The 26,112-nt window shown below is 65.4% G+C and overlaps 1 protein-coding gene across 2 annotated transcripts in view; it reads left to right on the top strand.

Moving 5' to 3' along the window:
- Window positions 1–26,112, top strand: part of RARA (retinoic acid receptor alpha) — a 39,013-nt gene that overhangs the window by 3,571 nt on the left and 9,330 nt on the right. The window contains exon 1 of one of the 2 annotated variants that reach the window (XM_030540939.1): window positions 13,180–13,640. The exons of the other annotated variant lie outside the window; for it this stretch is intronic. Within the exon in view, the coding sequence (XP_030396799.1) occupies window positions 13,448–13,640 (193 nt within the window). The 5' untranslated portion in view covers window positions 13,180–13,447. Of the gene's footprint in view, window positions 1–13,179; window positions 13,641–26,112 lie in introns of those variants that run through there. 2 annotated transcript variants of the gene reach the window in all.

Genomic DNA, 26,112 nt, shown 5'->3' with positions numbered 1-26,112 from the left:
TGGATCCTAGTGCCAGCTCTGCTGCCCTCTTCTGTGCCTCAGTTTCCCCTGCTGTGCAGCAGGGATCGTGCCAGTGCCCCCACCCCCTAACGTGCTCTTGGGGGGGGCAGTGAGCAGAGGTGCAGGTAGGAGCCACACGCTGTCCCCCCCCCCAAGACCGGGGCAGGAGCTTTGTGGGCTCTGAATGTGGAGCCTTGGGGTGCAGGCGTAGGGCTTGTCGTGTTCCTGTTGTGGGGTCTGGCTGGCAGAGTCCAGCGCCTGGCCACTGCGTGCGCCCAGACCCCCTCGTGCTGGGGGCTGGGGCTTTCCCCCATGAGCCTGGGGGTTCATTTGTGGGCACAGGAGCCGTTGGAGGGTGCTGGTGCTGGGGGGAGGGGGCTGCTTGCTCCAGCCAGATGGGGGGCTCTGGGCGGCTCTCCTGGCAGGCCCGCCTGGCAGCACGGGCACCCATGGGGTGGGGGGGAGGAAGCTCTCTGAACGTACCACCCCGCTCCCCAGCAGGCCCTGCATTATTAATGTGCCGCTGAAAGGGAGGGCTGAATATTTCATGCAGTTGCTTTAACCAGGCCACCTGGGGCCGCGGGCGGTGCCGCTGTGTGTCCCTCGCAGGCTCGGCGCCGAGCCAGGGCACCGGGGGGCAGGCGCCTCTATCGCCGATGTCACTGCCTCTGCATCACCCCAGGTTCGGCCGGGCGGGCGGTTGCGGGGCGCAGAGGTGAAGCCCGTTTCCTGTGAGTGTCTCTTGGCATGGCTGCTCCTGGGTCCTTGGCATCTGGTGCCTGGTGCTGCTGCCCACGGCCAGCATCGGGCTCCCCGGCACCTGAGGGCTGGGCACCGCTGGGCTTTGTTTAGCTGAAGGCTGCGAGTGGCCTGTAACCTTGGGGCTCCTGGAGCTTGGGGGAGGCTCCAGGGGCCGGGCAGGAGCTCCAACCCCACTGAAAGAAGGGCCCTAGCCTGTGCGGGGCAGGCCGGACACCGTAGGCTCCTGTGGTTTTGTCGGGGGGCTGGGAGTCAGGACTCGTGGGTTCTGTCCCTGGCTCAGCCACTACCTGCCCTGTGACCTTGGCCAAGTCTCTTTCACACTCTGTGCCTCAGTTTCCCCCCCCCCCCAATCCTTTGTATATTTACACTGTGGCTGACTCACAATGTCCTGGTTGGGTCTGGGCAGCGCCCAATGCCACAGGCCCTGTCTCTGGGTGACAAAACACTTCGTTGCCAAGGAAGCTTGGTGGGGAGGGAGGATCCATGTTTAGGTAGGACCTACACTATTTTGTAGGCGGAGCACATGTTACCCCCCTGTGGCACTTTCCAGCGGGGCAGGAACCCAGGACTCCTGCCTCCCATTCCTAGGCCTTAACCCCCTCCCTTGCGCCCAGGTCTGGGGCATTGTGCCAGCCTTGTGTGGCCCAGCCGCGCTCTCCCCCCGGAGCAGGGAGGTGGTGGTGGGGGAGGGGGGGGTTAAGCAGCTGTCCCTTTGTGGTGTCCGTTCCCCCCGCCCCTGATATAAGCCCCAACATGACCTGGCACATCCTGTGTTCCTGCTCTGGGCGGGTGCGTGGTCATTCCCCCACGGCCCAGCTGTGCCAGATGTGCTGCAGCTGCCGCTGGCTTGGCAGCCTCTGGGTTTGTTCTATCCTTGGGTGGGTGACAAAGCTGCCCACCCCCTGCCCATAGATTCCCTGAGCCAGGCACCCCGAGCCCGTCCCACCCCAGGGGCACAGCTCAGAGCAAAGCCCCCAGCTCCAACCGCTCTGCCCTAGCTGAGATGGGGGCCTGTTGTGCTGGGTGCCGCGGCCCCCCCATCATGTCAGGTGCCACGTGGACACAGTGAGGGGCCCCCCCGCTAAGCTCTTTGCCCGGCTCAGCCACTGGCATCTCGATATCAATGTGTCGGCGGGAGGTGTGTGGCGGGGGTTGTCTCCATGACCCTTTCAGGGCCGGGGGGAGATGCCGGCACCAGATCCAGCCTGGGGGGGTCTCAGGGCTCTTTGTCCCCACTCTGAGTGACGGGGCAGGAAATCGGATTCCAGCCGTATCACTTCCCGCTGCCTCTTGCAAGTGCCCCGGGCGGGGCGGAGGGGGGGGGGAGTGCAGCGCGACGCTGGCTGCATGCCAGCCTGGCCCGGAGGAGGGGAGGCTGAATGGCTCATAACCCCCCATGGCCAGCCACTTCCTGACCCACCTGCCTCCAGGGATCCTGGGCTGACCCCTGCCACAGAGCGAGCAGCTCTGTCTCTGGCTGGATGGGAGAGGCACCGAAATCCAGCCCAGTTTTTGTCCTGGGGGGGAAACTGAGGCACAGGGGGCAGAGCCTTGCCCAAGGTCACACAGGCAGTGGGTGGCAGACCTGGAAGTAGAACCCAGGAGTCCTGGCCCCTGGTCCCGGTGGCTGTGAGCAGCCCCCCTGGCAGAGGAGGTAGTCGAGCCGAGCCCCTGCCTGCGTGAGACCTTTGTGCTGGTTGCCCCAGGTCTCTGAGGATATGGGCAGGACAGTACGGGGGGCTGTGGTAAGTGGGGCGGGGGGGCCATGCTGTGAAGGGCTCGGGGTGCCGTGCCACAGGGGCTGGGTGGAGGCCCCCAGCATCTCCTGCCCGGGCCCTGCCCCTCTGGGAACCTCCTGCCCGGGCTGCTCTCAGACAGAGGCGTTGGCAGGTTCCTGTGACCTGGTTTCTACAATTTCGTAAGTGGCCCCCAGAAAAGGGGAACTGAGCTTGGGTTGCACAGAGCTGGGGGGGGGGGGACCCCCACCCTGGCAGTGCCCAGCCAAGATCTGCCTTCTCTGAGACCTGGGCCTGGGGCTCTGTGCTGCCATCCCTGGAGGGCTTCTTCCCCCACCCCACCCCCGTCCGGTTGCGGCGTTGTGGGTTTCTCGGGAAGGCAAGGGGTGTGGCGGGCCGTCTGCCCGGGCGCTGCGCGAGGGCGAAGCTGGCCTGCAGCCTCCCGGATGTGCCGGGAGGGGGCGTGAGCACTGCTGGGGGGGTTGGGGGTTGAGACATTTACAGCTCCCTGGCCGGGAAACTGAGGACACAGGAAGGGAGGTGACATGTCTGAGGCCCCATGGAGGGTGGCAGAGCTGGGACCTGACCTCCCTGGTGGGGGGGCTCTCCTCTCCGTAATGCGATCCGACAGCCAGATGGAAATGATCCCTGACCTTTGTCTGGGCTGGTGCTGCGGGCCAGTGCCAGGGCTGGGGTGCCCCCCTGCTCCCACCTTGGGGGGAGCTGCAGCTCTTTAACTGCTCGGTCGTCCCAGCCAGCCCCAGTGCCAGCCCCCATCACCCCCACTGGCTCCACCTGCCCTACCCGTGAGTGATCTGATGGCATGTCTGCCGCGTTCAGCAGCATTAGAATAAAAGCCCCTGCCCTGGCAGCGGGGGAGGGTGGGGGGTCCTGCCTCTCCTGCGGGTGGGGGGCACTCACTTCCATAGCCCCATCCCCTCCCACCCCAGGGCAAGATTCCCTGCGTCTGGGGTGGCCTGGGCCCTTGGGAGGAGCTTTTGTGGTGCCCTGGTCCTGCACATCCGGCCGGCTTCATGATGCAACCCGCTGGGGGCAGCCATGGGGTGTGGGGGAGCAGGTTTAAATGTCCATTGCGGGGGCTCCAGGCAGCAGGGGTTATCCCCCAGCCCCTCTGTCTATGGGGCAGCCCTCCATTCCCCATGCCCCAGCATGGTCCCCAGGTGCTGTGGGCTCTGTGCCCAGCGCTGCTGCCCCGTGTGGGGCCCCAGGCATGGGGTGCCCTGCCTGCTCCAGGGCGGGGGTGCATGCTGGGCACCTTATGGCACCACGTCCACCAGTGCTCCCAGCAATGCCATATCTGGGGCTGGCTGCAGAGACTACAGCTCCCAGCATGCACTGGGCCAGGATGTGGGGGAGCGCTGCATGCTGGGATATGTAGTCCATCCCCAAATCTCCCCCCCATTAGATGACTCTTAGCAAAATCCTCTCTGTTTAAAAGGCAGGTTCAGGTCGTTTGCCCTCCATCCCTCCCTGTTGGGGGGCTGCCTCAGGATGGCTCAGGCCTTGGCTGAGGCCATCTGCTCATCCCAGGGAGCGTCAGCCCCCCGTAATGCTGGGCACCCTGTCGGGGGGCTGGGCTGGTCCCTGGGCAGGGCATGGCCGGGGAGCCAGGACACCTGCGTTCTATTCCTGGCTCTGCCACTGACCTGTTGGGTGACCACGGGCCAATTATTTCCCTGCTCTGTGCCTCAGTTTCCCTTCCCATGTGCACGTGGCTGTGATTATGGGGGGACCCCCGCTAAATGCAGTGATTTTAGGAAGATGTGGGGGAGGGGTGCTGGTGTCTTTCAGGGGAGTGTTGGGAGCCCCATAAATTAGGGCTGAGGGAGCCTTGTGTGTTTGTTTAGCAATTTATTTAAATTACCCCAGGCCAGCCTCACATGGTGTGTGTGGGGGGGAAGGTACCATGCAGCCGCTGTGTTTGAAATGTCCCCCCGGCCCATCGTAGCCAGTGTGGGGCGGGGTGGGAGACCCCACAGACCCCAGCCCGGAGGAATATCTGAGTGTGACAATGGGGGGAAAGGGGGTACTGGTGGGTAACAGCTGTCCAGAGGATCGGTTCCCCTCCGTACCGTGCTCCCAGCCGCGGCAGGACCCAACATGGGCAGGCTGGATGGGGCTGTGGCCCCATCGGGTCCCTTTCCCAAGGGAACAGCCCAGGCCCATGTCACCATGGGGGCGGCCCAAGTGCCGAACTGCCAGGCCAGTGCCTCTGCACAGGTTGGTCTGGAGCTGATCTCCGAGCCCGGCCTTGCACGGATCTCCGAACTGACCACAGGCCAGAACTCGCGGAGCTCAGCCTGCAGCTGGCTGCTCGCCCGGGCATTCAGGGTTTGTCCAGCAGCAGAGCTGGGCACGTCCGGCTCGCCCGAGGAACGCCAGCAGGGAGCCTGGCACGGCCTGGGCTGGCGAGACCGCTGAGCCCCCCAGGGCTGCACGGCCTCGCGCTGCGCTGTCCTCGTGCTGGTTACCTGCACCAGCCTGTGCCCAGCCGGTGAGCTCTGCAGCAGGACCTGAGCCCCCTGGTGCTACCATAACTACTAATAATCGTTGTGGGGGTGGGGAGAGCCGGGCCGGGCCGCGCCTGCCAGGACTCCCTTGCGCTGCCCTTTCTCTCCGCACCCCCCCTTTGCCGGGGCAGGGAGATTAACGAGCGCCCGGCTGCACCGCCGGCGGATGGGAAAGCCCATTAACTAGGCTGCTGCTCCATCATCCTGTCACTGGTGGGTTTGGGGAGAGCCTGGAATGTGCCTCTCGAAAAGGCCCTGCCCAGCTGGATAAATGATCCCCTTCAGGGGTGGGGGGAGCCGCAGGGGGAAACAAAAGCCAAGCAAGGGAAGGGAGGGAGGTGAATAGCGCAGGACAATGGCCCTGCCTGCAGCGAGGGGAAGGGGACAGGACGTTCTGCTGCCCGGTTCCCCGGGGTTAGATCCTATGGGAGGGGGGTAGGGGGCTCTTGCAGGCGAAGTTGCAGAGTCTCCTGGGGAATTCAGGGGGCGTTTGAGGGTGGTCGGAGGTGGGGACAAGCTGGATGTTACACTCCGGTGACCTGCCCTGGTTAGGAATACCTGCCTTTCCTGGGGCTGGGTTGGGGTGTCCCCTTCTCTCTGGGGATCTCCTCTGGGTGCTCAGGGCGGGCTCTGGGCACAGCCCCGCTGGGCTGTCACTCGCGGGAGCCAGCTCTCCAAAGGTGGCAGGAGCAGGCTGGGGGCGCTTGTTCAGACCAGCGGGTGCTACTGGGGTGGGGGGTCTTGTCTGCCAGTGCTTGTTACGGGGGTGGGGGACAGCAGCTGAGCTGGAGGCAAGCGAGAACCTCAGCCCGTGCTAGCGGTCACCACTCCCACACCTGGCCCGGCCCAGCGTGTAGGAGAAACCGTCTGTCTGTCCATCTGCTGGGGCCGGTCACCAGGGATCTGCCCACTTGAAATAGTGGCTTGCTGGGCAGTGCGCGTTAGCGCTGTGCTGCTGCGAAGGTACCGGCCCAGGGCTCTGATCCCACCACGTTACGAGTAAAAAGCCAACGGGCTCTGCTCAGTCATTGCCACGTGCTGCCTCGCTGGGCCCACACTGATCCGAAAGTCTCCGCTCCTGTTCTGTGAGCGGCTGGATTCCCCAAAGCCCTCAGCCCGGCGGGTGCTGGTCTCTCTTGGGAGCTGACCCCTCAGGGGTGGGTGCTCCGTGCTTTGGAGACTATGTCCCTGGGTAGCAGCTGCCCCTGGTACTGGGCACAGCAGCAGACAACGGCTTCAGAGAGTGAAAGCCTGAAACCGGCTGCCCTGGCCGCCTCCGGCCCACGTGAGCTCACACGTAGGAACAGTTTTCCTGGCCTGCCAACGTTTTCAATTTACCCAGTGATTTTTCTGTCCCAGATCAGGGGGATCAGTGAAAATCTCAAAAATCTTTGCTGTGGGTCACCGACTGCCCCGTGGCGCTGGTTGTGGTTGTGATGGTTCGGAGCGCGGTTAATTCTTCGGCTGTAAGGAGCTGAATGTTCGAGCCGAAAGGTGATTGCAAATGGCAAAGCAGGAACTTTCCCATCACAAAACTGCCAGTTTTTCTTCCAAGAATTTTCGACTAGAAAAAGTCCTTGAAGCCAACCTCGTGTATAATGCAAATGAGGCTGAGTCCCCCACCTTTGCCATCCGGTCAGGGAATGGAAACACCCCCACCTGACTTGAGGCAGCCAGTCGCAGGCATTGTGATGAGAGACTGGACAACTGGTACCGTTTTCGAATGCCAGGTGGGGATGGGCAGCTTGTGCCCTGGGTTTGGACAGGAGCCGTGTTTTGCCCCCTGTGCCCAGGGCTGGAGCCGCCCAGCACCGGGCCAGACGGGACCTGTTCAGGTGCCGTCAGCAGAGCCCCTCTTTGGAGACGTTGGCTTGGCACCGTGTTGCGGGTGCGAGAGCAGGAGCGATACCGGGGTGGGTCTGAATGCACCGGGGGGGGCGTGCCCTGGGCCAGTGCTGAATCCAGGGCTCTGCACCGGGCGGTCGCTTTGCACGGGACCTTAAGTTTTATTGCCTGCAGGATCCCAGCTTTCCTGCCTGCCCCAGAGCACAGAGTCCGGAGCCGGGGGCTGGGGATTATTCCACTCTTCTCTGCTCTCCTTCCCCAGCCAACCCCTCTTCTGCTCAGCCTGCCTTTGCACCAGGCACTGCATGACTAACAGCTGGGCAAGAGCGGGAGAAATGTTTTCTCACCATGTTTCACACGTCCAGGGTCAGGTTCCAGATTAAACACTGTGGGGCGGGGGAGCTGAGGGGTTTTATTTTGGGAAGAGACATTTGTGTGTGTGCGTGTGGCCAGCCAGGGGAGTGCGTTCCCCTGCTCTATGGTAAGTGCTGTATGGAAAATGCCCTCCACTCCGCAGGGATTCCCGGGATCTGACCAGGCGGCTCTCCAGGCCGAGCAGCGAGCAGCTGGGACGTGGCCCTCTGCGTTAGAGGCATGGCACGTGCGAGCAGGTTTTGCACCATCGCACTGGTGTGTGATTAGCAAATTGCAGGTTTGGGGTGGCTCTGGTTAGAGCCTGTGGGTTTGCGTCGTTCCCAGCAGTTAGCGGATTTCCCTGGGTGGTGAGGAGAGCCCAGCAAATTCCAGGGCCCTTTGCTTGGGAGCAGGGATGACGGTGCAGAGTGATGAAGTCAGCCCTGCCCTGCCCTGCTGTGGCCTGCCTGGCTCAGTGTGGTTATGGTGAGAAGGGGCGGGCCTGCGGGCTGGTGTCTGAGCCGTGACTGCACAAGGCAGGTTTCTAGCAGCCCTTCCGGGTCCGGCTCCGCGAGTTGGGGCTCTGGGATTATGTGGCCAGGGGGGTTGCGTAACCCAGACTGATGCTCATCTCTGAGGCAGAAACCTTGATGCCGGATTCTGCCCCGTGCTCAGGCTGAGCAGCCCCTTCCTCCTCACCGGGCCGGCTTGGCAGCTGTAACTGGAGCATTGGCACAAGCAGCAGGCCGGGGTCCGCGAGGGTGGCATCGTCTGACCCTGCTTGGCAGGCTGCCGGGACTCGGGGAGTGGGGGGAGCTGGTGACAGCATAAACAAGGGGCCCACGATTTTCCCGAGCGATGAGCAGTCATGGGTGCCAGCTCTAGGCGCCTGGCAAAGGGCTGAGCACCTGCCCCATGAATATCAAGCTCCTGCTTGGTTGGACCCCTAAAAATCACCAATTACTTCAGAAAAAAAACAAACCCAAACGTGCCAACGCCCCTGCAGCCGGGGTGTCTGAGAGCTGCCACCTGGAGTGCAGTGGGGCTTCTGGGGGACGGGTCGTGTGTGCTCTAGGGACACCCCCCCCCGGCCTTCATGAGCTCTGGGTGCAAGGGGCCATGCCCAGGGCTTTGCTGTGGGCTGGTCAGCCCTGGCCCTGTACCAGCTCGCCGGGGGGGGGGCAAGCACTGGGCTTGCTCCTCGTGTGCCGGCACTTGGGCCAGGCTGGCCAGTTGCCCAGTTCAGTTTGGCTTTCGCGGTGAAATCCTGAACACGATTTGAACTCATTTTTCCTCTTGTCGGGGAATGGGGGAAGGACTCCAGAACCCAGGGCCCGAAATGGGCAGCGGCTGCGCACAGGCGTGCGAGGGGGAGAGATTGGGGGGCGGTGTGTGTAGGGGGCGGGGGGCTGTGGGTCTCCCCCCAAGGGTGTGTGTGTGTGTCAGGATGGGGCGGGGGGCTGTGGGTCTCCCCCCAAGGGTGTGTGTGTGTGTGTGTCAGGGCGGGGCGGGGGGCTGTGGGTCTCCCCCCAAGGGTGTGTGTGTGTGTGTGTGTGTCAGGGTGGGGCGGGGGGCTGTGGGTCTCCTCCCAAGGGTGGGTGGGTGTGTGTGTGTGTGTGTGTGTGTGTATGTGTCAGGGTGGGGTGGGGGGCTGGGGGTCTCTCCCCAAGGGTGTGTGTGTATGTCAGGATGGGGCGGGGGGCTGTGGGTCTCCCCCCAAGGGGGTGTGTGAGTGTGTCAGAGCGGGGTGGGGGGCTGTGGGTCTCCCCCCAAGGGGGTGTGTGTGTGAGGATGGGGCGGGGGGCTGGGGGTCTCCCCCCAAGGGTGTGTGTGTGTGTGTGTGTCAGGGCGGGGCGGGGGGCTGGGGGTCTCCCCCCAAGGGTGTGTGTGTGTGTGTGTGTCAGGGCGGGGCGGGGGGCTGTGGGTCTCCCCCCAAGGGTGTGTGTGTGTGTGTGTGTCAGGGTGGGGCGGGGGGCTGTGGGTCTCCCCCCAAGGGTGTGTGTGTCAGGATGGGGCGGGGGGCTGTGGGTCTCCCCCCAAGGGGGTGTGTGTGTGTGTGTGTGTCAGGGTGGGGTGGGGGGCTGTGGGTCTCCCCCCAAGGGGGAGCAGTCCTAGCGCAGGCTGTTGGCTTTGGGCGGGCGTTTGAAGCCAGCTTTGGTTCCAGCCCCAGTGAGTGACTGGAAGGGACATTTGTCATGTTCGCTGCAGGACGTTGGAAGAGCGCTGGGCTTTTGTTCAGAAACCTGCTGGCTAAGCAAAGCCTTTGACTTTCCATTATTATTTAAACAGGCGCTGCTGATGCCTCCCTCCCTCCCTCCCTCTCACTGGCACACATGCCGCCAGGTTTTTCGGGGGCACCCTGCTCAACCCAACTGTTCACTTGTTAGGCCAGCGGGGGAAGGGTGGGGGGGGTGTGGGAGGCCCAGCTCTGTCCCGTGCAGATAAGGCGAAGGGGACCTGGTTTCTTTCACTCAGCTGAGCCGAGCCTGCGGGAGGCCAATGGGCCCTGCCCGGGTGCTAAAAACTCCAGGCAGGTTGCTCGGTGAGCTGGAAACTCACCAGGAGGCATCGGGGGGGCAGTGATGGGGGGGCTGGCACTGAAGTCAGGTCGTGCCTCTCTGACCTTTGGCGGGGCTTTGCAGCCATCCCACCCCCTGTCTCTGGGGTGGGGGTGCGTTGTTCTGTTAAGGAGAGTAGGGTGTAAAGAAGGAAAGTGGGAGTGTGTCGTCCCCCCCCCCCCCCGTGCCCCATATAGGCCCTTGTCAGGTTGTGTATCTCAGCTGAATTCCCGCAGGCCCCTGCTCGTGGGAAGGAGGTGGGGGTGGGTTTTCATGGCATCCCATGGCAATGCGATCGCAGCTTTTAGGGCTGCGGGGGGTGGGAAGGTTATAAAACGCATTCACACAGCTCACACGTCCAGCGAAGCACCCAGAGCTGGTGACAAAGCCCTAGGGTCTCCAAACAGATGTGTGAGATGCTGGCACCACGGTGGGCACCCCACCCGCGGAGCGAAGGAGGGAGAATTGAGGGGGGGATGTGGCTGGGCTGCCAGGCCTCAGGCAACTGACAGGCCTGATCCTGCAGCCCTCGCATCAGGCCCGGCTGCTTAGGTGGGGGGAATCCCGAGGAAACTGCCCAGTGGGTTGTGCCATCCTGTGGGCCCCTCCGCAGCTTTGTGGGCCTGGCATCCTGCTGGTTTCCTCCGGGAGGGCTGGGAATTGGGGGGATTGGGTATCGCCCTGCTCTGCTGCCTGGGACATGCTGGAATCTGGCCCTGGACCAGTTCTGGAGGCCCAGCTGGTGGCGGGGGGGGAGGGGCTGCATGGGGCGCTGTGGGGAAGGGGGCGAGATCCCGCAGCTAGTGTCATGGTCTGTCTTGCTTCCCCACTGACCCCCAGCTCCAGTTCTGGTGCAGGGTGAGCAGCTGGTCTCCTGGAGAGACCTTTCCTACGCTATGATCCTCAAAGTCCGGGGGAAGAGGCAGCAGGGGTGAGCACTGCGTCAGGTGCTAGCCAGGGACCCCAGAGTTCTGGGCTCTGCTGCTGGCACTACCCAAGTCCCTTCCCCTCTTTGTGACTCGGTTTCCCCTCCTGCCCTTTGTGTCTTTCGATGGAAGCTCTTTGAGGCTGGGGCTGTGTCTGTCCAACCTAGTGGGGCCCTGATCTCGGGGGGGGGGGCACCCCATGCTGGTAAAAATGGTGATGTCTCCATAGTGTTCCAAGACTTGCTCGGTGGCACTCGCTGTGCTGCTGTGTGGGGCAGCCGAGCGGAGCCTGGCAAGATTTGAACTTGTGGTTTAATGAGCCTGCATCTTCCCTGGGGCTCGGAGCAAGGTTCTCCATCCCCTCCCAGTGGTTACTCGCTGTGAACTGCTCTGCGAGGGGAGGGCTGCCGGCTCGGGGGAGGGGTTCAGCCTAGGCTGGGCCAGGACCGGAGATGCCAAGATGGGCTAGTGGTGCCCCCGCCAGGTGGCTGCTTTCTGCAGAATGTAGTGAGACCCCGGCACCCGCCGCCCGGCCTGGCTTGGAAATGAGGGAGAGGGCAGGTTGTAGCTTTCAAAGGGTTTTGTGTTCTGCATTGCTGCAGTCGATGCGTGCGGGATGGTGGGGTGCAATGGGGCAGGGGACACAGCCAGGACTCCTGGGTTCTCGTCTCTGCCCCGGACTGATTGCTTGGCGTGGGGATCGAGTCTCTTCCCTGGGCAGCTCTGGACGGGTGCAGCTTCTCTGCTCTAGGGCTCAGCAAAGACACTGCCAAGGGGAGAGCGTCTCCTGGCAGCGAGTTAATCCACCTGCCCGACACTGGGGGGTTGGTCGGGGTAATGGTGGCGCTCAGGTGTGGACGGGCTGAGCAACAGGGTTATAGGTGGGGCTCCGTTTCCTCTTCTGCAAAGATGGGGCTGGTGCCACAGAGCCCCTCCCTGAAGGGGGCAGGTGTGGGGGGGTGCCAGGCACTAGAGATCTGCAGGGAGTACCCCTCCCTGACGGGGACCAGCCAGTGTCAGGGGCTGCACAAATGGGGGGAAATAATATAAGGCGGGGAGGGATGTATTTCTATCCCCGGAAGGAATTTGCTCTCTACCTTGTATTGCTGGAGGCAGGGCAGGGCTGGACTGTCCACCCCCTCCATCACCACCGCTCGCACAAACTGGCCCGGGACCCAGCGCCAGGCGCTTACCACGTCAAGTTCCCCTTCCCTTGCCTGTAAGCTCCTGGGGCAGGGACTGTCTGGCGGGTGCTTGCAGAACCCAGCACCTGGGGGTCCTGGCAGGACAGGGACACCGGCTGCTACCTTAATACAAACCAGCCAGAAAAGCTGAGTCTGGTGGTGTCCTGCCCCCTGTGAATAGCGGCTGCCCCGATGCAGTGCTGGGTGCTGGCGTCTGCTCTCGGCTACTGCGTGTGGGGCTGGGGGCTCAGATACACCTGGCAGTTACCCCCAGTTGTAGCTGCAGCTACAGAGTGTGGTCACACCTATTAATGGGAGAGTGAGACCAGGTGAATCCAGGTGGCGGGCAGGCAGGATGTGGTTCAGCCACAAGCCTGGGATGGGGATGGTCTGGGCCTAATTCCCACCTTTTCCATAGACTCCCAGTGTGGCTTAGCCTCTGTGTGCCTCAGTTTCCCCTCTGTCCAGTGAGGCCAATAGCCCTGGGCCCACTGCTCATGGGGGCTGAGGAGAAACCCAGTGAGGAGGGAAAGTGCTGGGGAGAAGCTAGGTTGTGTTATGTTTTGTGATGTAGGGCGGGGGCGGTAATTATGAGCTTGCAAGCTTTGGGGCGGTAGGTGTGAGCGCCTGGCAGTGGGGGCTGTAAAAGTTTGGGTGTGTGCGCGGGATCGGGGCCTGCGGGGGGGGCGGGATCAAGGCCCTGGGGGGGGCAGGGGGCGGGATCAAGGCCGGGAAGAGGGGGGATCAGGGCCTGGCCCCTGTGGACCAGCTGTGAGGGCAGATCCGCGGGGCGCGCACGGCGCTGTACGCTGGTGGGCCGGGGCCGGGTGGGTCCCAGGCCCGGGGGACGAGCTGGGGGCGGCGGGGCCCGCGGGGGTCACGGGAAGGTGAGGCGCTCGCCGCGGGTTCAGCCGGAGTTCAGCCGCATCCTATTAGGCAAATGAGCCGGGCGCTGCCGCGCCGGAAAAGGCCCTTCCGGCGAGGGGCGCCCCGGGGCCGGGCCGGGCGCGCTCCGCTGCCGCCCCGCGCAGGCAGCCAAGGGGTTAAGGCCACTGGGAGGCGCCGCGTGGCAGGAGGGATTTTCAGCCGCGGCTCCGCGCAGAGCAGACGCGCGCTGGCCGCAGCCCGGCTCTCCGGGGGCGGCCGAGCAGCGGAGCCGAGCCCGGGAGGGGCCCCTGGACACCGGCCGCTGCCCGTTCCGCCCGGGAGGCCGCGCCGTCCCGGGAACGACCCTGCTGCCCCGCGCGGTTCTCAGCCCGCAGCCGGTCGGGGGCGGAAGGCGGCGGGCTGGAGGCTGCCGCTCCCCCGGGAGCGCACGGAGCGATGGGCTCCTAGCCGGAGAAGCAGCTGCTGCGCCCACGTCTGAGGAGCCCCAGCTTGGGGGGGTGTTCCCAGCGCCCCTCGCCGTGGATTTGGGGCCGGTCCCGGGCTGGGGGAGTCCCCGTCGGACGCTGCGGGGCCCGGGCCCCAGGAGTGGTTCTCGGAGTGCAGCGAGCGGTGCCCGGGGTCCCCCATGGCCCCTGCGTGGGAGCTGAGTGCCTGGGCTGGTGCATGACCCGCCGGCGCCCCGGGAAGATGTACGAGAGTGTGGACGTAGCCGGGCTAAACCCCAGCCCCAGTCCCTTCCTCATGGTGGATTTTTACAGCCAGACCCGCGCCTGCCTGCTCCAGGACAAAGGGATCGGCCCCCCCGCCCCGTACGGGCCGCCGCTCCGGAGCCAGCCCTGGAGCAGCTCCAGCCACTGTAGGTACCAGCGCTGGGTTCGGTGCTGAGCTCTGCCAGGCCTGCTGGCCCCAGGGGCCGCCCCGCCCTGCCTTGCCTGGAGCCAGCTGGGCGCCGGGGGGGCGTTGTGCAGCCTTTGGGGTCGGGGCGGAATTCGATTCGGCCCCTGGCTGGGAGCAGCCCCTGAAATCCGGCTGGAGGCCAAGGGCTGGGCCAGGAACGGGCTTCCCCCGCCGGGGCTCTGCGGCTCCCACCAGCAACCCCTGGCCTAGTTCACGTCCGCTGCCTCCCTCGCCTGGGCAGGCAGCGGGCGGGCACGGGGGTGCTGGGGGTGCCCGGCTGTACTGTGCTTTCTGGGGAGGGCCCGCGGTGTGGAGGGGGATGAGCAGCGGTGGGGGGGCTATTTACTGCCCCGATTCTCTCTCTGACCAAATCCGATTAACTAAATAGTTCACAGTGGCTTTATCCACGCTGGGGGCGGGGGCGTGTGTGGAGGCAGGAGGGAGCTGGGGGGGGCCACTTTCCTGGAAAGCCCCCCAAATACCCGCTCGCATCCCAGGCCTCGCAGGAAGAGGCTGGGTGCCCCGTTTCCCGAAGGGCAGCCCGGGAGCTGAGCGCATTTCTCCCGCCGCCCCTCCGATGTGTGGGTGGGCCCCGGCGGCTCGCACCAGCCCGGGGAGCCAGGAGGCCAGAGCACATCAGGTCTCCTCCCCTCCTGGGTCTGGGGGAGCAGAGACCAAAACTTCCGTGTGCCCGGAGCCCCCCGCCCCTGCAGGCGATCTGCAGTGTGGGGCCATTGCTCGCGCCCTGCCCCCATGCAGCCCCCCAGGATCTGTCCCGGGCCCCTTTGGAGCACGTGGGGTCAAGGCACAGTTGAGAAACGGGGAGTTTTAGGGCTGTTGTTTTCCCAGCACCAGGCAGGAGGAGGCGGAGGCTTGGAAGGGGGCGTGTGTGTGTTTTTTAGCGGGGAAGCGGGGGGGGGGGGGTTGAAATGCAATCTGGGCAGAGTGGAAAGGCAGTGGGTTAGCAATGGGCTCAGCCCCCCAAGAGGCAGCTAGCCGCCTGCTCCGAACAGGCCAGCTGGGATCCCAGCGAAACAGGAGAGACACCGATACAGGCCCAGAGAGATGCGCACACCCCATCTCGGGCGAGGGAGGGGTTTCTTGGGGGCAGATCAGGGGCTTGCTGGGGTCTGGGCCTGGTGCGTCTGCATCTGGTCCAGCAGCACCGCCGCTCGGAGCTGGGCTCAGACCCTTCGGCCTGTTAGCGAGGGAGAGACCCGGCCTTGGGGGGGATCCAGCAGCAGTTTGAACAATTCCCCCGCCCCCCTTCATGAAACACCGGGCTGGATGCAGGGCGAAGGCGCTGCCCTGCCCTGCCTCTCAGCTGTTTGTAGGTTTTTTCCTCTGGGAGGGGCTCTGGGGCCCTCCCTGCAGAATGAGCTGCCCTGCCCTGCTCCCCAGGGGATGCTGGGTCTGGATGAAAACAACAGCCGGCGCCATGCTGGGGGAAAGTCCTTGCCTGGCGCGCCGGCTTTCCAGGACTTCCAACAGAGTGATACCCCCTTGGATGCCGGCTTCTGGGGCGGGCGGCCTCTTCCGGGCCAGTCGCCTCCCCCCTTCCCCAGGCAGAGCAGTCTCGGGGGGGTCCGCGAGGGTCAGGGACGGGGGGGGACCAAAGTGTCATCTGAGCCCCTGCCTGGCATCAGAGCTGTTGGCTGCCACCCGAACCAGCCTGGTCAATGAAAGCTCCCAAGGCCCTCGTGCCCTTCCTGCCCTCCTGGTCTGGAGCCCGCCTCCTCCGTGCCCAGCCCGCCTCCCTCGTGCCCTGCCTGCCCTCCTGGTCTGGAGCCCGCCTCCGCCATGCCCAGCCCGCCTCCCTCGTGCCCTGCCTGCCCTCCTGGTCCGGAGCCCGCCTCCGCCATGCCCAGCCCGCCTCCCTCGTGCCCTGCCTGCCCTCCTGGTCTGGAGCCCGCCTCCGCCATGCCCAGCCCGCCTCCCTCGTGCCCTGCCTGCCCTCCTGGTCTGGAGCCTGCCTCCGCCATGCCCAGCCTGCCCTCCTGGTCTAGTGCCCGCCTCCTCCGTGCCCAGCCCGCCTCCCTCGTGCCCTGTCTGCCCTCCTGGTCTGGAGCCCGCCTCCTCCGTGCCCAGCCTGCCTCCCTTGTGCCCTGTCTGCCCTCCTGGTCTGGAGCCCGCCTCCTCCGTGCCCAGCCCGCCTCCCTCGTGCCCTGCCTGCCCTCCTGGTCTAGCGCCCGCCTCCTCCGTGCCCAGCCCATCTCTCTTGGGCCCTGGCTGCCCTCCTGGTCTAGCGCCCTCCTCTCCTGGCCCCAGCCCGCCTCCCCCGGGCCCTGCCTGCCCTCCTGGTCTGGCACCCGCCTCCCCGGGGCCCTGCCTGGTCTCCCAACACCCACCTCCCGCTCGCCCTGCCCCCGCCCTGGCCCAATCTCCAGAGAACAAAGTCCCTTTTTGCCATTGTCTGTGGGGCCCTTTGACCTTTTGCTCTTATCAGGGAGTTAACAGGACCCTCCTCCGGGGCCTTTGTCAAGGGGGTGGGGGAAGCTGCTTGGGCTGCTTGTTGGTTTTTTGACTTAAAGCTTCGTGTGCAGAGGGTGGAGGGGGGCTGCCCTTTTGCCCCCCCAGGTGTTGCGAAAGGGCCCGGGCTGGGCCCTGGGGGGGGCCTCGGCTGGGCCCCGGAACCTGGGGCCGACTGGGTTTAATTTCAGGCGCCTGCGGGTGCAGGGAATAGGATGCAGGTTTGGAAGGGTGAGTTGGCACAGGTCACCCATGGCTCGCGGTCAGTCACCTCCCTGGCACCCTGATCTTGGCTGGCCTGGGCCGGGTGCGTGGGGGCTCCCTGGGGTGTGTGTGGGATGGGCTCCGCTGGTCCTGCTCCGGGAAGCCTAGGCCGGGATGGGGAGGCTGGAGGCTACTGCCTGTGGTGGCAGCTGGGGGCGGGTGCCGGGTGAAGCGAATTAGCCCCATCTAATAATTGCGGGGGGTGGGGGAGGCACGGATTCAGAGCCTGCTGGGGAATAGGCTCCGTCTGTCCCGGTGCCCTGTGCCGGACAGGTGTGGAGTAGCCTGGCGCTCAGCCCTGGGGCCGCTCCGAGCTCTGGGCACTGGACCCACGCTCCTCCGAGGTGGCGGCAGAATCCTGGCTGCCCGGCGAGGAGCCTGGGGTGCCCAGCTGAGTGGGGATGGCAGCTCCTGGGTTCTCCCTTTGGCACTGAGGGTGCCCTGCCCTGGCAGCGATTAACATGCCAAATCTGGAGCCACTCTTAACTTGTTGGTCCAGGCATGGGGGGGCTTCCCCGATCCCCCTTGCACTGTTGCCTGGGGGCTGTGAGGGGGAGGGGCTATGCCTCTCAGCCTCTTGCATCCAGGAGCTGGCTGATTTCTAGTCTGGGACGGGTCAGACTGGGGCATGGCCCTGGGGCCTGTCCAGGGGGCGGGGGGGAGAGGCCATGGGGGCAGGCGAGACTCCTGCGGGAGCCCCGCTCAGATTCCTGTGGCTGGTTGAGACTCTTCCGCTGGACGTTTGTCGCTGGGCAGCACCAGTTCATGGAAACCAAGCTCTTGGCTACGGGCCGGTTCCCACGAGTTCTTCCTGGGTTTAATGCTAAAAACTTGCAGGGAGAGAAAAAGGGTTTGAAATTGTGAAAAGAGCCATTTCGACTGCTTTTTAAATGAAAAATTCTGGTTTTCTGCTTAGCACTGGGAGCCAATTGTAGTTTCTGAAACACCGCTTGACAACGGCCAAAATCAAAATAAAACGTGTTAATTGACCCAAGCCGAGTAACTTTTCAGGTCATGAAAATGTTCTGAACCGTCAACCTTTTTCCCCAATTTGGGAGGGGAAAATGTGTCCAACCTGTAACTCTCTGGCCCCAGTGCTGCTAGAGACGCTTTGAACCACTGTTACATTCCCCATCCCCACAGGGGAGTGTCTTCTCCAGGCAGGCTGGGGACCCCCCCGCCCATCCTCAGGCTGGTGCCTGTCCCCCTCCTCGAGGGGTCTGCACCTTGTGCCCATGCTCGCCTGGCTTTTTTCTGGGCATTGATGGCTGGTTCAGGGGAGCCGCAGCTCCCAGCACCCCAGATTGGATCAGGCGTCTTTCTCTATTGATTTGGGGGTGCTGCTATCCCTGACCCCATCCCTAGAGGGTGCAGGGTGACCCACGTGGGATGGATCCGGCGCAGTGGGGGGGTGTGGATCCGGTGCTGCGTGTGATCTGGCGGCGCTCCTGCTGTGGTGGGCAAAGGGGTGTGGAGTTCATATGGGCGCTGGAGGGTGCTGGGGGGGCGGATGGAAGGGCGCGTGGTGAGTTGCCAGCAGGGGAGGGGTGCCCTGACCTTGCTCTTCCTGGGTCTGTGCTGGGCCACGCCCTCCGAGTGGCAGCACCGCAGGGGTCCCAGCGTGTAACACCTGGGCCGATACGCCCCCCGCAGGCTGGGTCTGAATGCTGGGGCGGAGGGCGTAACATAGCTGTCAGGGCTGTTGTGCCAGCACCGGGAGGTGCCTTGTGCCCGTAGTGCTGGGCGCTGCCCTGGCATGCAAGCCCCACCAAGCTCCCGTGACTCTCAGCTGAGCCAGAGCTTTTCTCCCCCTTCCGTATCTCAGGCCAGTCCTGGGGATGGTTATTTGCCACAGGCAGCGTGGGATAGTGGTTAGAGCAGTGGGGTGGGCCAGCTAGGCTCTATCCCTGGCTGTGCCACTGACCCGCTGTGTGACTGAGGGCAAGTCACTGCCTCTTTCTGTGCCTCAGTTTCACTCTCCGGAGGGGTGATTCTGGTTCTCTCTAGCCAGGGAGCTGGGGACCCTCCCTTTTGGGGGTGGTGAGGCTGGAGAGGGTGACCTGGGAGCTCTGCCCCCAGGGAATCCCTGTGGTGCCGACTGTGGCACAGAGAGGTCACGTGACATATCTGCTGCTGCTGCTCCCCAGTATCCAAGCCAAGAATGGAACCCAGGAGTCCTGACTCCCAGCCCCCCCGCCCCACTCCTCAGAGCCTGCGTTCCCCTTGCCAAGGGCCCTGCCCCCTGCTCTCCAGCTGAGCTGCGTCCGTCTCTGCCCAGCTGAGCTTTAGCCTAGCGAGGGGGGCAGGAACACCCCCCCTGTGGTCTCCTATGGGGTGCCAGGAGCCAGGGGAGGCTGCATGTGTTGGGGGGGAGGGGGACAGCTCACAGCTGCTGGCGCGGGGCGGGGGCGACGCTTTCCTGGGCAGCGTGGCGGGCGGGCGCGGGGCCGGCCCGCAGTCTCCTCACATTAGCCGTGCTCCGTCGCCCCCACCCCGGCTGGCTCTGCCGCAGCCAGCCCCCAGCGCTGCGGCACTCGGGCGGCGCCGGGCAGGCAGGCGGGACACGGGCAGATGGGGTCGGGGGCACCTGGTGAGTTCAGACCTTTCTCCCTTTGCGGGCGGGGGAACCGGAGGACACCCGGCTCGGGCAGTGCCCCCTTAGCAGGGCGCTGCTGTACGCTGCCCCCCACGGCTCGGCTGGGCAGGGAGTGCCAGGGTTCGCCGCCTAGCGAGGCCTGTGGGGGGCAGCACGGCGGGAGGATGCTGATCTCTCTGCCCTGGTTCAGGCTCCCAGGGTCTCTTGGGGAGTCACCCTGCCCAGTGGGCCAGCCTGGGTCTGCGCTGGGCGTGGGCTGTGGGGCTGTGGCTCTGTTTGCCCAGGGGCCGCCCTCCTCCAGCCACTCAGCGATTCAGGGCTGGAGAGGGCTGGTAGAGCTCGCAGGCCAGGCAGGGTCTGTCCATGGCAAAGGCTGGGGGGGGGGGGAGGCATGCGAAAGAGGGGGCTGATGGGGTTTGAGGAGGCTGCCCTAGATCATGTGCCCCGCCCCCCCCCGAACAGATGGCTCAGATGCACCCTCCTTGGTGTGGGGGGCACTCGCATGGGCCTGCCGGGGGTTGTGGTGGGAGCAGAGCTGCAGGGTGGGTCGGGTGGCGGAGCATCTGGGGGTTAGCACAGGATGACTTTGGCAGGGAGCATTTGTCTCTTGCTGTGAGTGGGAAGGCTGGGAGCCAGGACTCCTGGGTTCTCTCCATGGCTCTGGGAGGGGGGTCTGGTGGGTTAGAGTGGCGGGGGGCTGGGAGCCAGGACTGGGTTCTCTCCCCAGCTTGGGGAGGGGAGTGGGGGCTGGGAGCCAGGACTCCTGGGTTCTCTCCCCAGCTCTTTGAGGGGGGTCTGGTGGCTTAGAGGGGGGAGGTGTCTGGGAGCCAGGACTCCTGGGTTCTCTCCCCAGCTCTGGGAGTGGGGTCTGGTGAGTTAGAGCAGGGGGGCTGGGAGCCAGGACTCCTGGGTTCTCTCCCCGTTCCCTCTGGCCCCGCTGCCTGGGAGCCTGGTTTCCCACCCGCCGGGGCTCCCTGGCTGGGCGGAGCCGGCAGACCGGGTATTCTCTCTGCAGGGCCTGGTGCTGCCTGGGGGCTCGGCCTCCGGGCGCTGGCTGGGGCATGTCTTGCTGGATTTCCTGTGCAGCGACTCAGGAAAAGCAAACCCATGTGGAGTGAAAATAGAGCCAGGGCCGTGGGAGGAAGGGGGGACAAGGGAGCTTTTAAATCCTGTTTGCCCAGGGAAGCTCTGAGCTGCAGCATCTGGCTTGCAGCTGGGTCCTGCTGCTTCCCCGCTTACTCCTGGGGGGAGGAGGGGGCTGCGAGTCAGGAGTCCTGGGTTCTAGATGCTGCTGCCCCCCTCCTGGCACCTTTGTACCATCCCCTCTCATGGGGCCCCTCCTATACGCCCACCCAATTCCCGCTCCCTCTGCCCCCTGAGGCTACTTCACGCGCCAGCCCCTCCCTCCCAGAGCAGCTGCCTCTGTGCCCCAGGGCACCTTGGGGAGGGCGGTGCTGCACTCTGATGCCAGCCCCGGCCCCAAGTGCGCAGAGCTCTTGTGGGGAGGGGGCCGGGCTGCCCGGCTTTCCACTCTCCTGGGATCAGACAGGGGCCTCCGGAAAGGAAGGGACATGTCCGCTTTGCCTTGCAAGGTCTCTGTGCCAGGCAGGTGCCAGTGTTGCTTGGTGAGAGGGCATGAGCCTGGCACAGCCGTGGTATGTGCCCTCATGCATCATATCTGGCAGCAGCTGGCATCTGGTGCCAGCTGAGGGCCCCTTGGTGCCCCATGCGTGACCAAGCTAGAGCAGTGGGGGCCCCCGCCAGGCACGTTGGAGCTTGGTGTGGGTGGCAGGGGCTGAAGCTGGCTTGGGGAACACGGTGCACGGGAGGTGGGGGGGCTGACCAGGTCCCCCCCACCCCGACTGGTCAAATGCCCTGGGTCTGTGTCTGTGTCGCCAAAGCCTCCTCCCCTAATGGCACGTTGGGGAACCTGGAACCAGGCTGTGCCTGGCCTAAGGTCTGGGCTGTGAGCAGCGCCCACCCTGCCCTCCTTTCCCTTCCCTGCCCAGGGACCAGGCTGGGGTGGGCAACTTTCCTCTGGCAGCGTCATGGGTAGCGGCCTGCACCCCCCATCTCTTAACATCGCCTCCCGGCAGATACGCCCCGGGGGTCCAGTCTGGGCGGGGAGGCTGGGGGGCTGCTGCCATCATGTTGGCATGAGCAGGACGTGGGGGGAGGAGTTGTCGGGGGGGGCAGGAGGCCAGTGCTGGCGCCATGTCCACCCACCCAGTGCTGGGGGTGGAGGTCAGATCTCTCTGCGCCAGCCTCGTGCCAGCCACCCTCGGTGCTCACGGCTGCCAGGGTCCCGTCAGTGTGTATGTGCGCTCGTTTGCCGGAGGCGCGGGTACGTGTGTGTGCGTGAGTGTGCAGGGTCTCTGTCTCTCTCCCAGCGGCGTGTGGCACAGGCTCTCAGACCCACGCGGAGGTTGGTAGACACTGGCCTGCTGGTGCCTGTCTGGCTCCACTCCCTGGAGTGGCAGCACCCGGTGATTCATCCCCGTGCCTGCCGGGGATTGGTGCACGGCACATTCTGTGCGGCGTTTGTCACCTGCCCCCCGCCCTGCCTCTTGGCCCCGCAGCCTGGACCCGTCCCGGGAAGCCCTGGGCACTGTCCCCCGGGGGCTGTCGCGCTGGGCTGGAATGCAGGCAAGGTTGGGCAGCACCTACGGGCATTGCCAGGGTGGATAGGAGTGGGGTGAGGGCAGGGCTGAGTTTGAATTGGGGCTGGGGAGCAGTTGTCATCGGCTGCAGTGAAAGCTGGGGGGCAGGTGACTGTGTGTCCTGCAGAGCAGTGTGGGTCATGTCCCCGTCCCCCCCGATGGAGCTGGATGTGGGGGGGGGCAGGGGGTTGCATTGTGTGTGGCTGGACGTTGAGCGTCCCGGGCCCAGGTGGTGTCTGCGCCTCTTCTTGTGTCCGGTTGTGTGGATTTAACCCCCTGCTTGGAGGGCAGCTGCTGGGTGGGGCGGGGAGGGTTGGGAATCGGTGACCGTCGGCCCCACTGAGGCCCCCAGCCTTCTTACAGCACTGTCCCCTTGTGGGGTGTGGACGGAACCTCGCCCGTATCTCCAGCCAGGTGCCCGAGCCTGAGTACGGTGCAGGACCCGTCCCACTGGACCAAGTCTGTCAGCACCTGGTGCCCAGCGTGGTGCCCGCTGCTCTGGCTTCCTGCCCCCACCCCGGAGCGCTCCTCAGCCCAGCCCCCGGGAGGACGCGGCCGGCCCGTCTCACTGCTGACACTCGAGGGGCTCGGGGATGGGCTGGGGCTCGCAGGGCGCGGTGGGCAGCGGGGGTGCTGGGCATTGGGCCAGCCCCATCAGTGCTCCCTTCCCCAACGTAACCCGCGGGTGGTAGCGGAGTCACTCCAGATGGACACCAGTGGGGCCCCGGGGCTGTTCTCAGACAGCAGGGGTGGGGCAGGACTCCTGGGTTCTGTCCTGGCTCAGGGCAGGGGCCTGTCAGGTGGGGGGCTGGGCAGCTCCACGCTGCCCCATGGCAGGAGCAGGAGTGGGTACGCTGCCTGGGCAGCTGTCTGCTGGGGCCGCCTGGGCGCCTTGGGCCTGATCCGATTGGGCCAAGCTCCTGTTTCCCGGGCCAGGCCGGGCTGCCTGGGAGGGGCTGGGCAGGGAAACAGAGCGAGTCTGCCCAGAGCCCGTAGTGCCAGCCGTGGTCTGCCCTGCCCTGCTCCTCCTCCGTGGGTGCCAGGCCCACGGGCTGCTGCCTTGCTCGTCAGCGCCCCCCCCCGGTCCTCCCCACATGCCTGTCAACATCACTCCCATAGGCCTCTTCCCCCCCCCTTGCGTGCATCCTGGACCCCGTGTGTATGAACCCCCCGTGGCTGCTGGTACGCGAGCCCCCCAGGCCAGCCATGCGAGGAATGGCTGGGGCAGCCGACGGGGAAGGATCCCCCCTTGCCCCCCCACTCCCGACTGGGCTGTCTAGTGTCAAGAATGTGGGTCTTGGCAGAAGCTAAGCCAACAATGGCCCCTTTGTGCCGCTGCCGCCGACGCCTTGGTCATGTGCCCTTTGGAGTCTCCCCCGCAGCCCCCTGCCCCCCCTCCTCATCGCCTGCAGCCCCCCCCACTCCCCGCATCGCCCGCAGGCCCTCTGCTTCCTCCTGCTCCCCCCCTGCCCCCCTCCTCATTGCCCGCAGGCCCCCTGCTTCCTCCTGCTCTGCCTGCAGCCCCCTGCCCCTCCTCCCCATCGCCTGCAGGCCCCCTGCTTCCTCCTGCTCCCCCCTCCGCCCACAGCACCCTGCCTCCTATTGCCTGCAGCTCCCCCCTCCGCCCGCAGCTCCCTGCTCCCCCCCCATTACCCACAGCTCCCCTGCTTCCTCCTGTTCCCCCCCTCTGGCTGCAGCCCCCCTGCTCCCCCCTCCACCCGCAGCCCCCTGTCCCTCCCATCGCCCACAGCCCCCCCTGCTCCACCTGTAGCCCCCTGCTCCCCCGCCTGTCCCCGGCTGTCGTCAAGATCTTTCTGGTTTGTCCGGCTTGTGAGCTCATCCAGGTCAGACACCTGCCCGTGCCAGCCAGGAACCGCAGCCTGGCTTTGCAACCCGTGGTGTCGAGGGGGAGGCGGAGGACCCCTGGGCCCAGAGGGTGGCTTGCTTAGGGCAGGGGGCTCGCAGGGCCTGGCTGGGCCCCCTGCCAGTTATCTGGACGCTTTTACACTGTGCTGGGGCTCTGTGATCCGCACTCTCTTTGCTTTGTAGAGAGGGAAACTGAAGCCCAAATACTGTGCTTCTCCCAAGGTATTGCACAGTCTGGCAGGGCTGGGCCTGGACTCCCAGCCCTTGCTCCACCCACTAGGCCACGCTTTCTCCCAGCTACAAAAATAGAAGCCAGGAATCCTGGCCCCCGTCCCGCCTCTAACCATCCCACTCCCTCCCAGGGGCCAGAATGGAGCGCACGAGCCCTGGCTCCTTGGCGCCTGACCAAGGGGTCCCGGCTCGCAGTGGGGGAAGCCCCCAGACCGAGATGTCTTCCTGCCCTGCAAGAGGGCATCTGGCCACTGCCTGCTGCCAGCTGTGTTCTCCCTGCCCTGGACCCAGACTGAAGCCTCTTCCCCAGCCCCACACACCAGCTGGGCTGCTGACCTTGGCTCTGGCTGGCGCAGGGAGGGAGCCCATCTCTTTCCTGCTGTGTTCGTCCCAGACGGGCCTTGGCTGTGCGACCCGTGCTCACCCACCTGGCACCTGCGCCCAGGCGCTCCGGCAGCCCCCCTGCCCCCTTGGGGAGCCCCTGTCCCTGCAGGCGTGAGGGCTGGGGACCCAGACGTTCCTGAGCGGCCGCTGCACCCTGGGGGACACTGGGAGCTGGTGAGGGGCTGCTTGTTTTGCTGCTCTCTGGCCCCTGCCCCCCCCCAGAAAGACAGTGTCAGCAGCTCTTCAGCCAGCCTAGTGCTCACAGCCCCTTGCCCCTGGGCAACCCTAGGGGTCCTGGCTGCCAGCCCGGCTGCTCTGACCACTGGTTACATTGGTGGCCCACTGTGCCACGGGGCACCTGGCCCAGCCTCCTGGGGCTGTGGCCTGGGGGTGGGTGGTCCTCAGGCCAGGGATCCTGCCTCTGCCAGAGGGGCCCTGGCACTGCCCATGTGCAGCCAATGAGGATGTGCCCTTGCAGCTGTTGGTATGAGCCCCAGCCCCTTTTGGGGGGGGCTCTGGGGTCCCCACCTTGCCAGGGTAGCTAGGGGAGCCGCTGGCCCACAGGGAATCTTCCCCTCACCTCTGCCTGGCAGCGCTCGCCTGTAGCACGGGCCCTGTGTTTGCCCGCTGTGCCTGCCCCGAGCTCCTGGGCCCCCTCGCCGAGGGGCACGCTGCAAAGTTAGCGCAGCTTCCTCCATTATCAGCAGGAGAAGCGGCTGCCTGGGCCAGGCCAGCCTTTGACAAGAACAGATCCCATGTTACCTGGGGCTTCCCTGGGGCTCGGAGCTGGTGGGGGCTGGGACGTGCCCGTCCATGGCCAGCCCCTGTCCCTGGGGCGTTCCCTAGACAGCTGGGGGCTCTGCTTTGGGGGGTCTCTCCGCAGCACCCTGCAGGGAGCAGGTGCCCTGTAACCCTCCCGGCTGCTCCCCCTCCCTTTCCCTTCTGGCCGAATGACCCCCAGGAGGTGCTCCACCCCTTGGTCCTGTCCCCTTAGCCCTTGTGTGCCTGGTGCCCACTTGCAGCGGCAGCCCAGCCGGCCCTGTGTTGGCACCACTGCCTAGGCAGGGTTGTGCTCTGTGCCCACAGGGGAGGGCCAGGCATCCACAGGCAGCAGAGTCCGTGCGAAGACACGTGAGAGATGCCCCGTGCCCTTGGGAGGGGAATGGGAGTCCTGCCCCTGGCCTGTCTCACAGCAAGGACAGAACCCAGGAGTCCGGGCTCCCAGCCCCCTCTCTCTCCCCTGCTCTGCCGTGGCTGGGGCCCATCTAGAAGGGGCTGGCAGTGCCCGGGTGTCCTGTTGCTCTTCACTATCTGATCCCCGCATGTGCGGCAGGCAGGGCCTCCTTGTTCCCTGGCACCCAGCAGACCTGAGGGGCGGGAAGGGGGGGGGCGCTGGTGTGTTAACCCCCTGGGCCAGGCCCTTCATATCCTGTTTGACTGGTTCACTTGGCTCCACATCCTGAGCAGCTACCACCTCCGCTGCCTTAACCCCTTCCTGGCCCGGTACCTGCGGGGAGAGGGTGGGGTTAGGGTATTGCTGGGCCTTGCCCTCCCCTCTCCCCCTCCCAAGCACTAGCACCCCCAGGGAGGGGGCATTGCAGAATGCTGGGTGGGAGGGATTGCGCGCCACTGCCCTCTACGGGCTGGAATGGGACTTGCCCCACCGTGTGTCATAGGCACCGTATTGCCACTCGCTGGCAGGGTAAGCTCAGGGCCTGGCATGGAGAGACAGCTGTGCCGCTCTGACTCCAGGGAGCCCAACAATGTCCCCCGTTCACCCACCAGTGCTGAGTGAGGCCTCTCCAGCCCCTGCCTTCGGGGAGCGGGGGCCTGGTCTGCGTTCCTCGGCTAAGCCCCGTTGGGTAGGCGGGGGTGTCTGGGGTGCCGTTTCCGTGGCTTTGTGGCAGGTTGGGGGACACTGGTTCCATGACCGAGCCGCTAGGGATGGGCCCAGTGCAGGC

This window comes from Gopherus evgoodei, chromosome 23 (genome assembly GCF_007399415.2).
Source record: "Gopherus evgoodei ecotype Sinaloan lineage chromosome 23, rGopEvg1_v1.p, whole genome shotgun sequence".
Classification (NCBI taxonomy): Eukaryota; Metazoa; Chordata; order Testudines; family Testudinidae; genus Gopherus; species Gopherus evgoodei.
This window is presented reverse-complemented; position numbering and strand designations above follow the sequence as displayed.